Source organism: Oryza brachyantha, chromosome 5 (assembly GCF_000231095.2).
Source record: "Oryza brachyantha chromosome 5, ObraRS2, whole genome shotgun sequence".
In the NCBI taxonomy this organism is placed as follows: Eukaryota; Viridiplantae; Streptophyta; class Magnoliopsida; order Poales; family Poaceae; genus Oryza; species Oryza brachyantha.
In genome coordinates, this window is record NC_023167.2 from 12,015,506 (window position 1) to 12,028,609 (window position 13,104).

Here is a 13,104-nt window from a genome sequence, read left to right on the forward strand (position 1 = left end):
CGGCATCATGGGCAGGCGTCACAGGCCCTGTTTAGTTGCCAAATTTTTTTCCCAAAAACATCATATCAAATTTTTAGATATCTAAATAGAGAATTAAACATATAATGAAAAATTAATTGCACGGTTATATGAAAAATTGCGAGACGAATTTTTTAAGCATAATTAGTCATAAGTGCGACAGTAACCTACATGCGTTAATGCCGAATTAATTAGACTCAAAAGATTCGTCTTGCAATTTCTAAGCAAGCCGTGAGATTTTTTTATTCGTGTCCAAAAGCTCTTTCCGTATGTCAAATATCTGATATTATAAGCAAAAATTTTCATTTTCCACCTAAACACCGCCTGAGATATCCGGAGAAATCGAGGCAGTGGTGGATTGGGCCCAAACGAGGCCCAGATTGGTGGAGCAGCCGAAGCCTGCTTCCTGCACGGTGGCGGTGGCGGCCATCTTCTTTTCCTCTATTTGTTGCAGCCCCATTTGCGCTTCCACCCACCCGACCCGACGAGCTCGCCCTCGCCCTCGCCCTCGCCCATGAGTCTCGCCGCCGAGTCGCCGTCTCCGTCCTCCCCGTCCTCGTCGAGCGGCAGCGACGACTTCGCGGCGCTCCTCGACGCGGAGCTCGATTTCGACTCCGCCGCCGACCCCTCCTCCGCCTCCGCGGCCAGCGACGACGAGGAAGATGGTGACGAGGAGGAGGGGAAGGAGGAGGACGTGGTGATGGTCGTGGAACAAGAGGAAGCCAAAGTAGAGCAGAGCAGGTACGCGCGTCTCCGTCCTCTCTCACCTCGTCCCCGCGGAGCTGGCTGCTTGGGTCTGGGGTTTTCATGCGATCGGGAGTGTTGGGCTGTCGGTTTCGTCGCAACGGGGAGCAGATTTGGTCTTTTTAGGGTTTTACTGCTTGATTGTTGCGGCTTTACACCCGAGGGTCTTCGCTACTGTTCCGCTTGCATTGTGATAACTGCTGGGTTCAGTTGGTCGATTGCTGATGGCAACAAATTTGATAATCTAGGGGATTTTTCTTAGTGTCGGAGACCGTACTGCTTATGTACATGGACCCTGCACTTCATTTGATAATTAGGAGTGATTAACCTATGTGCAATTGTGAAATTGTGAATGGCATTCTATCCAAACAGTACATCCATAAAATTGCTTTCTACCATACCGTACAATTTGAATGGTGTGCTACGGTATGCAAATGTTCTCCTTTGTGGTAAGGGGGGCTAACATAGCATGGTCTAGTTTCATTGGCTACCTGTGGCTTTTCATATTGAAGTCAGGGCAATACATGTTAGCATACATTATGTTAATCGCATATTCCATAAGTTATAATAAGCTGAAGCTACTCTTCTACTTCTACTAAAAATCCTTCAAAAATAAGAATACCCTGTATTAAGGATCCTATATGTTGGTGAACTAAATGCACTATATAATTTCATTTCAGGAAAAAATAATCATATTACCACTAAAATATGAGCGATTTAGTTTTGTATCGCTGAATTTTTGTGATACACTTAAAATACTGCCAAAATATGTCTAGGTCACCACTCAGTTAGCACTTGCAGCTGCATAGCCTTTCCTCCCACCAAGGACATTACTGCCTCCTGCTCCCCCGTCGCCCAGTCCACCTCCACCTCCTCACTTCCTATTGCTTGTGCTTGCTGGCAATGATGCCACCATCTCCTGTGCCAGTGTGTCCCCAGTTCACTGGTATTTAGTGTATATTGTATATTGCTGCATGTCTTTGTTGGTGCTGTCCCTGACTTATTATTGCTAATCACCCAAGCTTATTTCCTGTATTTCCATTTATATATTGTGTATGGTTTTTCTGCTTTGTCAGTTAAAAACTAGATATAATCAATGGAATGTGCTACTTGTTTTTAAGTGGTTATTGCTCCTTTGTTTCGCTATCTGTTTTGAGCAAGCATCCCTGGTCACTGTTGTGCCTGATCTATACATTTCAATTCTGGCTCCTGGTTCTCCATCGCCCATTAGGGGTTGAAGATGACTTTGTTATCTTCTGGGTGGTCCATGCCTTTGACATTCTTTCAGTAAGCAATGACGGTCTTGGGGGTGTCTTGTGAAGAGTTGGTGCTCAAAGGAGTTCAGCAAGGAAGAATCAGCTGTGGGATAGCACGATGTAGGGAATTTTTTATATTTCAGGGATGAGGGTGAAATGGCCAACATGATGCAAGATGGGGCACTCATGACAGCTATGGTTAAATCTGAAACGGAGCGCTATTTGGATGTCATTAATGCATACCGTAAAATTAAATTCTGATGGTATAAAACTAATTTTGGTGGGACAAAAGAAATTATTTTCCTTTCAATTATTTTGTTTTTGCCAAAGCTTGTGTCAACATGCATGCTGTGCTGTTGTGTTGAGGAAGTACTAATAGCAAGTTGCTGAGTTGTTCTCTAAATTCTGTATTTTGGATCTGACTGTTGTCAATTGCATGTAAAATGCAGCTCTAAACGGCGTAGAGTGGAGGACCAACACCAAGATGAAGGAAAAGCAATGAGACCTAATGATGATACAGTTGGTATGCTACTTGGTTTCTTCTTCCCCCTTTTTTTTTCTTGTGTGTGTTGGGGGTGGGAATGATTGTGTACTAATGATGTGCCAGTTTCTAGTTGGAGCATTTGCGCCTTTTGTCAAAACTTATCTTTATTTACATGACCATTGAGATACCATCATTTCTGTAGGTTCTTCTAAAGATGTTAAAATTGAGATATGTCCTCCACATCCTGGGTTTTTTGGTGGACTCTGTTTTAAATGTGGGAAAAAACAAGACGAGGAAGATGTTCCGGGGGTTGCTTTTGGTTACATCCATAAGGTATGTCCAAACTGATAGCATTTTTTAACTTTCAAGGTTCCGTTTATTTATACATTGATCCTTCTTACTATAAACACCACAGCCGTGTTCTTTCATTTGGTTTGAAATTCTATCGTTTTCCGCGCACGCTTCCCAAACTGCTCAACGTTGTGTATTTTGCAAAAAAATTCTATAGAAAAGTTGCTTTGAAAAATCATATTAATATATTTTTCATATTTTTTATAACTAATAATTAATTAATAATATGTTAATCCCCAGCTATGTTCTCCGCGCGGGCTACTAAACCCTCGCAAGAACGCGGCCTACATAGGATAGTAATTTATTGATTTGCTTTGCTCAAAACCACACATTTTCTGGGAGTATTTTAACAGTGCATCTCTTGAAAAATTCTCGTCTTTCCAAATTATAATTAGATTTCTGATTGTTGTCGCTGAATGTAACAGAGCTACTTCACTGCAGGGCTTGACGCTAGGTACATCAGAAATTGACAGACTACGTGGAGCTGATTTGAAGAATTTGTTGCGTGAAAGAAGACTAGTACTCATTTTAGACTTGGATCATACACTGATTAACTCAACCAAGCTCCTTGATCTTTCTGCTGCTGAAAATGAATTGGGAATTCAATCTGCTGCTTCAAAAGGTATTGCATACTTGTTTGTATTTAAATGTGATAACATGTAGGTTGTACAAACTTTGATATTTGTTAAACATGAACATAGAGGTACTACCTTCAGGTCAGGCTTCAGTCCAAAAATCTATTTGACTATTGTATGTGTATGTTGGAAGTTAATTTGTTTTCTTGAGAAAGTAGTAGTCAATTGGATTTTGACTAAGGTGCTTCAATCTATCACTAGAACATGAATGAAGATGGGTGATCAGCTAGCAGTAAAATGCTATGTTGCAAGGAGCAATCCGGAAGGAAATTTACTACGTAGATGGTTTTGAGCTGTAAAAAGTGTACTGTAGCATGCCGGTTATTGTAGCAACCGACATAAGAGTCCTAAAAAAGGACATATACCCCTGTGTAAATATCAGTGTTTGGAGATCAATGAAAATCTAGCTCCTTTGCCCTACTCTGTTCTCTTGCTCTCTCTATCCATGCCATGAGTGAATGGAAAACCAACAGTGTGGTGGTCACTAATGTACATGATAAATATGAAATTATTCAGGACATGGCATTTCTATTCTGTTTTCAAATTCTTCCACTGTAAATGCCATTACAACATTTAGAATTAGTGGCGAGAGTTGCTCCTTGCAGTCAGTGAAAAGTAAAACTAATCAGAATTTTAGTTGATTATTAGGATAGAAAAACTAGAAGTTATGGAATTATAACAGGGCACTAAGTTCTAAATAATGCTAATGTTCCATTTTATTTTTTTCTTCCATATCACCTTATTATTGTAGTTTGATCTTTGTTGAAACTGTTGCTTACCTGTGGATATCTATCTATAATTTTACTAAACCAAAAACATGTCCAAACCAAATGCAGATGATCCAAACAGAAGCTTGTTCAGATTGGATGCAATGCAGATGCTTACAAAGTTGAGACCATTTGTCCGTGAATTTTTAAAAGAAGCAAGCAATATGTTTGAGATGTATATATACACTATGGGTGATAAGGCTTATGCAATTGAAATAGCAAAGCTTCTTGACCCTGAAAATGTATATTTTGGCTCAAATGTGATCTCAAATTCTGACTGCACTCAGCGACACCAGAAAGGTCTTGATGTGATTCTTGGAGCTGAAAGTCTTGCGGTGATTCTTGATGACACTGAGTATGTAAGTGCTATTATTCAGTGAACATTGTTGATAAACATTTTATATGATAATAATGCCAGTAATTACTCTATAATCTTCATTGTTCAAACTAGTTAGTTTACTTTGGCCACTGAAAGTTTGTTTTGGTCTCTGACTGTTCTACATTTGCTTCTACACAGCAATGTAGAAACTTTATGCTGATTTAATGTATAGATATTATTTAAGTGTCAAATGGCTGGATTAATTTTTCATTTACATTTATACACATCTTGTATCTAGCCTAAACGGTGTTAATTCTTTTCAGGTGTGGCAGAAACATAAAGAAAACCTGATTCTAATGGAGAGATATCATTACTTTGCTTCTAGTTGTCGCCAATTTGGTTTTAGTGCCAGATCTTTGTCAGAGTCAATGCAAGACGAAAGGGAGGGTGATGGTGCTTTGGCTACCATTTTGGACATCTTGAGGCGCATACACTCAATTTTCTTTGACTCAGTAGGCTACATAACTTCATGATCTCGATTGTCCATTATCTGTTATGCATAAACCTGAATAATAAGGTCAAAAGTTCATTTTTTCTCATCTAATCATTTGCTACTGTACATCTCTTGTAGGCTGTTCAAAACCCTCTTCCTTCACGGGATGTAAGACAGGTAGGCTGCAAGACTTTACTATTACTTTATATATATATACATATATTAATATATTATACTCCCCCATCCTAGAAAGACACAAATTTTTGGGTTTGAATCTTGATATAGGTCACGTTCGGCAGTAAGGCTAATAAACCATATTCCTCTATTTTTCCATGCTTTCCAAACTACTAAACGGTGTGTTTTTTGTGAAAATTTTTCTATAGGAGAGTAAGTTGCTTTGAAATACCATATTAATCTATTTTATTTTTTTATATTTAATAATTAATTAATCATGCACTAATCTATTACTACGTTTTCGCGCCGGATAACTTACCCCAAAAATACCTACAACGAACACGGTCATAGTGTATGTATATCCTGATTTAAACCTAAAATTTTGTTTTTTCTATGACGGGGTATGCTCTAATGTTGCTTCTAGTTATACAGCGGTATTTATGACACTAGCTTTCTTTTCCACTCTGTATAAGTTGATATTGACATTTTTTGGACAGTGTTATTCATTCCTACCAGTGAAGTTATTTTTTATGGATAAGATCCAGGGGTATAAGCACAATGAAAAGAATTTAACACAGGCAAATTTAATTTTGTTGTAGATCAATGTTTCCAATGGTTATGATTTATGAACTACTGGGTGCTAAGCAGATCCTCTAGTGCTGTTTTTTTCTAAAAAGAAAATCGGTACCGAATATCTGGTTGGTAACACTTACGAATCCCCTCTCCAGGTGATCAAGAGGGTACGGCAGGAAATACTTGATGGCTGCAAACTAGTGTTTACTCGTGTATTCCCGTTACATCAACGCCCACAAGATCAGATGCTCTGGAAGATGGCCGAGCAGTTGGGTGCTGTTTGCTGCACAGATGTGGATTCTATGGTCACCCATGTTGTTGCTTTGGATCTAGGAACGGAGAAGGCCCGCTGGGCTGTTGGTAACAAGAAGTTTTTGGTACATCCCCGCTGGATTGAGGCCGCGAATTTCCGATGGCACCGGCAACAAGAGGAGGATTTTCCTGTAGCTCGCCCAAGGGAAAAGAGTAAAGAAAATGCTGCCGATGCTGCTAGCACAAAGGAGAAGGGTAAAGAAAATGCTGCTAGCGCAAAGGATAACGGTAAGGAAAATGCTGCTGATGCTGCTATCGCAAAGGAGGGTAAAGAAAATGCCCATGATGCTACTATCGCAGAGGAGAGTAAAGAAAATGCCCATGATGCTACTATCCCAGAGGAGAGTAAATCTGATGATGATCCTAGCGGTGTAACTGGCTTGTAAATCCGCATACACCTTAGTCAGCTGTTGGTAGACATTGCTGTGACTGCGAAACGCAAGTACGCAACTACATTAGGATTGGTTCTCCTGCGGAATTGAATTACGGAAAGTGTGTCATTTTTGGATCTGACTCTTATGGATCCCTGGTGTTATACTGATCCAGGCCTCGGACTATGCCTATTTACGTCAGGTGACAGTTTCCGCCTTGAGATTCTGTGGGTCGTGGTAAAGGCAGAATACTGTTTTTGAAGAGCTATACTAGTAACAATGGTTACTCATTCACCCGTGGTCTCCTTTCAATAGGTGTTGATTTCTAAACACTAACTACAATTATACATTTCCTCAATGATTGGGAGACCAAAAATAGTGCAAATGCAATAATTATCCACTGAAAGAAAGGTGCACCAGAAGGTTGTCATGTCCTGGGATCAACCATAGCACATATGATGTCAAATGCTAGCCAACAGAGTCATGGGTTAGTCAGTCTCTTTGGAAAGAAAGCAAGAAAGAAATGCCAACCGTCCGTGGTTCTCATGATTTGCTCTATACTTTCCCACGAATGCGACGGTGGCATAGAAATTCCTATCCTACTCCCTTTTAGGCTTGTTCTTCCTATGTACAGAGCTTTCAAAAAGTTTAAGGCATCCCTTAACTTTACCGTGAATTCTGTGACGGTGACATCAAACATGAGCAATCCTATTCCCATTGTTGTCAAAGGTTGCATGAATCTAGTATATTCTCCTACTCAGAGACCTCGAATCATTATTATCATGAATTCCTGGCTAGAGTTTTTTCTAACGGTATTCACGGTACCCTGGCGGTACTGTGTGGACTATCAAGGGGATCTTTTTTTTTTTTTGAAAAATACCGAACAATATATTTACAAGTGAAAAATAATTTATAAACTCTATATATGTGTGTGTGCGCGCGCGCACACACGCGCACGTTGTTAGCGATCTAAAAGTTAAACCTAAAAAATTAACTACGATGAAAACCTTAAAGACCAACTTCAAAATTAAGGTTAAAAATTTTAAATTTTGGGTTATAAGTATAAACAAAAGCAAAAAGATGTGTAAGGTTTTCCATATCATTAGGATAGGGTTATTGTACCTTGACGTAAAACTATACAAAATTTATCACATATTTAAATTATTTTTAAAATATATGTTAATTTGATACTATTATTGAGGTATTATTATTACCGTACCTTAGCGATAACCAATGGTTTGATAAACCCTATGCCACATAAGCTAATGTCATTCATTCAAAAAGTTTCTCTTCCACGATATAAGTGGTTCATATGCATCTTTAATTTTACGTGTCAACCCTTAACATCTTACAATTACTTAACATCTTACAATTTAGTTCACATGTTTTTTAATATATATGAAAGCCCAAAATTTCACACTAAGGCGAATCGAAGCTTCCTTGGTGGTGGATCAAAAAGAGTATTTACCGTCTTAGAGCTCGTCGGCACAATGTTCAACATAACTTCATTTGCTATTGGGCTCGCCTGAGCCGCCGCTAGGCAATCACACATGGTGGCACGAGGAGGCGAGGTTACAACTTTCCCATACAGTTCTTATCCATGTTATCGTCAATGGGTAGCCTCATGTCTATCATGACGCTGTCCATAATTGTACCAGCAAAGACAAGGAATGCGACTTCTTTTTACATGATTTTACCTTCGACGTGGTAAACAATAATAATTATAATATCATAGAATCTCAATCTAGGGGTAAGATGTCAGCTTATATTACGAGGACACATGCTACCTTTGTGTGCCTAAGAACGTAACCTAAGAAAAAAATATTTACAAATATGACACTTTTAATATAGCAATTAAACTATGTATCTATATAATATAGTACATGGGTTTTTATATATATTAACACATATAGCGATAAATCTATAAAAGTATTATGATAAGTAGTAATAAATATTGTCTCTGTCTAAATATAACTGTATTAGTAGATTTTCGTGTTTAGATAAAATAGATGATCAAACATTGAATTAAACGGTGCAAAAATACACTTACATGGGTTTGATTTCAAGCAGGAACATATCACGAGCAGTGACTCAGTAGTCAGTAGTCACCCCGGTCAGTCCCATGCCATCGGTTCATTTCAACCAGGAACATATCGCGAGTACTGACTCGGTAGTCACCCGGGTCAGAGGTCCATGTCACCAGTTCATTTCGGGCTTATTTAGTTCCTAATTTTTTTTCAAAAATATCACATCAAATCTTTAGACACCTAAATAAAACATTAACTATACATAAACATTAAAACAAATTACACAGTTAAGAAGAAAATCGTGAGACGAATCTTTTGAGCCTAATTAGAACATGGTTAGCCATAAGTGCTACAGTAACCAACATGTGCTAATAACGGATTAATTAGACTCAAAAGATTCGTCTCGTGATATTCAGCCGGAATCTGAAATTTGCTTTTCCATTGGTGTTTTAAACATTCTATGTGACTTTTTTTTAAAAAAATTTTGTCAACTAAACAACCCCTCGGTCCATGTCACCTCACAACGTCGCATGCCCACACATCACCGTCCGATAGACGAACCAAAGGCCACGATCGATGCAGCAACGAACCACGAGTCCAACAGCCACCCCGTCACCCCGGGTCACACGCGCATACGCATCCGCATGATTGGGTGGTAGACGACAGGCGTGAGATGCGCGTCCGTCAGAGCGTGTGAGCTTGCAAGCCTGCAGCGACGACACACTGCCACGAGCCTCTCTGCAGGAGGACGAGGACGCCACACTCGGAGCGGACCGAGCGGCGGGCCGATCCGTCGTCCGACGGACGAATCCGAGCCGCCCCAGCCAGGCTGACCTTTCTTGGACAGGAAAGGCCAAGAATATAAAACGATCGCACATGAGCTCTGGTCGCGCTGTCCCTCTCCCGTCCGTCACGCACCCCGTCGACCGACCTCCTCCTCCTCCCCCCGGACGGCCCACCGGCTGCGTCGGCTTCGCTCGCGCGCCGCGCGCATGTGCTGTGTGGGTGACCGGATGGTCCGGATCGGCCTTGGCCGCGCGCCGGGGGCGCCACAGGCACATGCGCCTGGATTGCGAGCATCTTGGTGGTGTTCGGTGCGCGATGACGTGTCCAGAGCAGCGCGCGCGGCGCGTGGGCTTCTTGCGTCGTGGTGGTCTCTCTCGTGGACCGGTGCGTGGCCGAGGACGCGAGACGGCGAACCTAGCCGGCCTTGCCGTGGGGGCGGGGATCCTAGGCGGGTTTTCGGTTTGGTAGTTACGCTCGCTCGCTCGCTAGCTCGTACGCTGTACGTTGTCCGTTGGTTGGATGTGCGTAACGTGGGGGAACGTGACGCGTGGGGGGGTCGGATGGCACCGCAGATTACGAAACGTACTTGTGGATGGCGCTCGCTGCGGTGGATCCGTCGACCGCGCGCGGTTTATATGCAGAGCAGAGGAGAAGACGGGCAGGCATCGAGGAGTGCGTGCATATATGACTGCGTGATCCCGTATATATGCAACGCTTCTCCTACAGCGTGCGTTCCAAATTCCAGTGGACGATACGATGGACTGACTGACTACACGCATCATTTCAACGTAGGTGCAATATGCCGATGGATCGGGCAGCTCGACGAGCAGAGCACCCCGATCGAGACGCGACTCACACACACGCAACGTACGCCGCGCAGGGCTCGAAAGCTAGCGGCGCCATGCTCGCCCTGACGCAGTTGTTCGATCGTTAGTTGTCATCCGCTGTGTCGCTGACATGCATGTGGGAGATTGCAATGCTTCTTTTGAACGACAAACAAGAAACTGCTCCGAGCATATTTGGAGGGATGCTATTCTGTCAATTTCATTTCTCTGTTTGAACTTGCTTTGGATTACCAAAAAAAAATGCACATGCTTTGAACTGATTTTGAAAGCAATCAAACGGGGCAACGCGAGACAGCTACACTAGAAGACCACTCGGTGAACAACTCCACATGATGTCACGGCTGACCGCTAGAAGGCGCGTTATACACATTTACAAATGAATATTACCAACCACTCTACGCTACGCAGGAGTCCGTCAAATTCAAAGACTGTCTAAACAGTGTGCCGCTGCATCTTTCCACAGCAAGGCTAGCTACAGTATTGGTCACGCATACCGCGACATGCCCATTAGCATTTAGCAAAATCGTAGGAGCGCAATACAATTTGCCAGTACTCACGTCGATCCTTTGGAGTATTAGCTACCAAAATGTGGGTTAGAGCAAGTACACAATAGCATCCTATAGACTGATTATAAACTTACATGATAAAGAAATAAAATAAATAATGAAGAGGATTGATTCTTAAGCGGGTACAATAAGTGACGCTAAACGAGCCGTAAAAATTGTCATATCAAATTTATATTTACGTACAAAAGAAAAATAGGATACATACTTACAACCATCTACGATATAAAGGTGGACATACATTACTAGTAATATAGTATATATTTATATGTGACTATTGTATAAGCTAGCTATATGTTTGACATGAAAAGATTTTACAGCTACAAGCTATCTCTTCTATTGATATTGCTCTTATACAAAAGCTAACTCTACATAGATACATTAAATACATAAGTAAGAGAAAGAGAAAGAAAATATATAACGAAGACAACTTTATAAAAAATCTATTATACATATTAGCTCTAGTTAGTGTTTGACTGTGCTATTAAACTTGTTTTTTTACTGTAGATGATAGTAGGGCTCACGAGTCAGTGCCTTCCACTGCACGGGATTCGATCGTCATTTGGAGTCTTGGAGGTACTCCTCCACCATCGATCTAAGCTAACCGGTCCACATTGCCAAATGCCAACACCAACGCCAACGCGCCGCCCGCGCGCAACGCACAGCGAGGTCTCTCCCCTTTGCCAACTTCCAACCAAAAACAACCACCACGTCCACGGCCAAGCTCCATCGGACCAACCAACTGCAACCGTGTTCAACGGCAGCGGCTGGGCTATCCACGGGCGCCCCAATAATTGGTGCCCCCGACGACGGCGAGGCCAAGGCCAAGGCCAGCTCACCGTCAAAAGCCATCGTGCTCCGAGCCTAGAAAAGAAAACGCCTTTGTTCAATTCAGCGACGCAACGCAGGGCAGGCAGCATCTGTTGGTTTTGACGCCGCGTAGGCGTAGCAAATAAAACAAACCGCTCCGAATCAAAACGAGCCGGTTATATCTAAAAAAAAAGGTCGCACACTGCATGGCTCTATCGGTTTATTACTAGTATTACTCTCGTTTCTTTACTATAGTACGGAGTAGTATTACTCTCGTTTCTTTACTATAGTACGGAGTAGAGATTAAGGTTGAGAGAAAAAATTACAACATCACTTCATAAATAAGAAATTGATACGAGTGAAAATATAGGTGAAAATAAAATAGATAAAATATTGGATAAAAAGGTACTTAATGAGACAAGTAATACTAGAAATATCCATATTTTAGATAATATGGTCTTCTAAATATATCTTTGATTATAATTTTCTATTAAATATTATATATATATATATAATACTCCCACCGTTCTAAAATAAGTTTCTTTTCAGTTTTTGGATATAATGTTTGATTCTTCATCTTATTTAAAAATATTTTGTGATTAATATTTTAATTATTATTAGATGATAAAGCATGAATAATATTTTATATGTGACTATTTTTTTGAGTTTTTTAAAATTAAATTTAAATGGATGGTCAAACGCTAGACACACAACCCAAGAAATGAATTTTTTTTGAAACAAATGTAATAAATAAATGTTTAGTTCATTAAAGTATTTGTTATTACTTATTGATATATATAGTCCTAGTGTTTTTAAACTAAATATTTTAAAGATTATTGATAGTTAAAGCTTTAAAAAGTCGATCATACTTTTATCAAAATTATAAGAGCACTTACAATAACAGACTATAAGTCAACTATAAACATATTTTAAGAAGATAAGAGATAAGATAAAAGAGCAGTGAGTTATATATTTATAGCCAACTGTAGCACGAACTATAAGACATAATGTGTATATAATAGGTGGGACTAGGTATTAATAGTGTAGTAGCAACTATTGTAAGAATTGACTATTAGATTGATTATAGATAATTTAGAGTTAGTAGCTAAGAACTTGCTCTAAAAATTATAGAATCTCAGTGAGTATAATATTCAAATTCACGTTTTGCAAAGACGAGGCAAAGCTACAGCTAGGTTTCTCGAGCCCGAGAAGAGCAAGAGCAATGCAGCGCCGCAGTAGTGTGTGGTTGCTGTCCTGCAGGGACATTAATTAGGTCAGGCTAATTAGCTACTAGCCCGAGGTGATTACTGAATAGGAGTACTGATCACTGTGACACTGTAGGAGTGAGATTAAATTAGAGCGCTATTAGTAGTAGGCCTGCGAGGCACTGACGCAGGCACGCAGTCGCAGCTCGACGTAGAACTGTCACCGTACTACACACCCTATACAGTCACAGTGATACACGGCTATTGCGAATGGAAAATGCTGTCGTACTTACGATGTGTTTACGATTCAGCCGCGTTTGTCGCTGCCCGTTGCTGCGTTTGTGCGGATACATGCGCTGTCGTCAGTGCGT

The 13,104-nt window shown here is 40.8% G+C and overlaps 1 protein-coding gene and 1 long non-coding RNA gene across 2 annotated transcripts; one reads left to right on the forward strand and one right to left on the reverse strand.

Moving 5' to 3' along the window:
- The first annotated feature begins 486 nt into the window (after positions 1-486).
- LOC102715940 (RNA polymerase II C-terminal domain phosphatase-like 4) lies at positions 487-6,636 on the forward strand. Its single transcript, XM_006654294.2, has 8 exons — positions 487-759; positions 2,468-2,541; positions 2,705-2,835; positions 3,295-3,475; positions 4,325-4,614; positions 4,898-5,086; positions 5,206-5,244; positions 5,970-6,636. Exons 1-8 carry the CDS (start codon positions 533-535, stop codon positions 6,510-6,512), a joined length of 1,674 nt encoding a protein of 557 aa, XP_006654357.1. The 5' UTR covers positions 487-532; the 3' UTR covers positions 6,513-6,636.
- Positions 6,637-8,510: 1,874 nt separating this feature from the next.
- On the reverse strand, positions 8,511-9,394 carry LOC107304256. The gene is made up of 2 exons (XR_001550286.1): positions 9,042-9,394; positions 8,511-8,723 (listed from the first exon to the last, which is right to left on the reverse strand). It is a non-coding gene; the product is annotated as an uncharacterized LOC107304256 (long non-coding RNA).
- Between the last annotated feature and the right edge of the window lie 3,710 nt (positions 9,395-13,104).

Coding starts and splice junctions, on each gene's coding strand:
- LOC102715940 (XM_006654294.2), top strand. CDS start 533: ATGAGTCTCGCCGCCGAGTCGCCGTCTCCGTCCTCCCCGTCCTCGTCG. Junction 760..2,467: donor GCCAAAGTAGAGCAGAGCAG/GTACGCGCGTCT, acceptor TGTAAAATGCAG/CTCTAAACGGCGTAGAGTGG. Junction 2,836..3,294: donor CTTTTGGTTACATCCATAAG/GTATGTCCAAAC, acceptor ACTTCACTGCAG/GGCTTGACGCTAGGTACATC.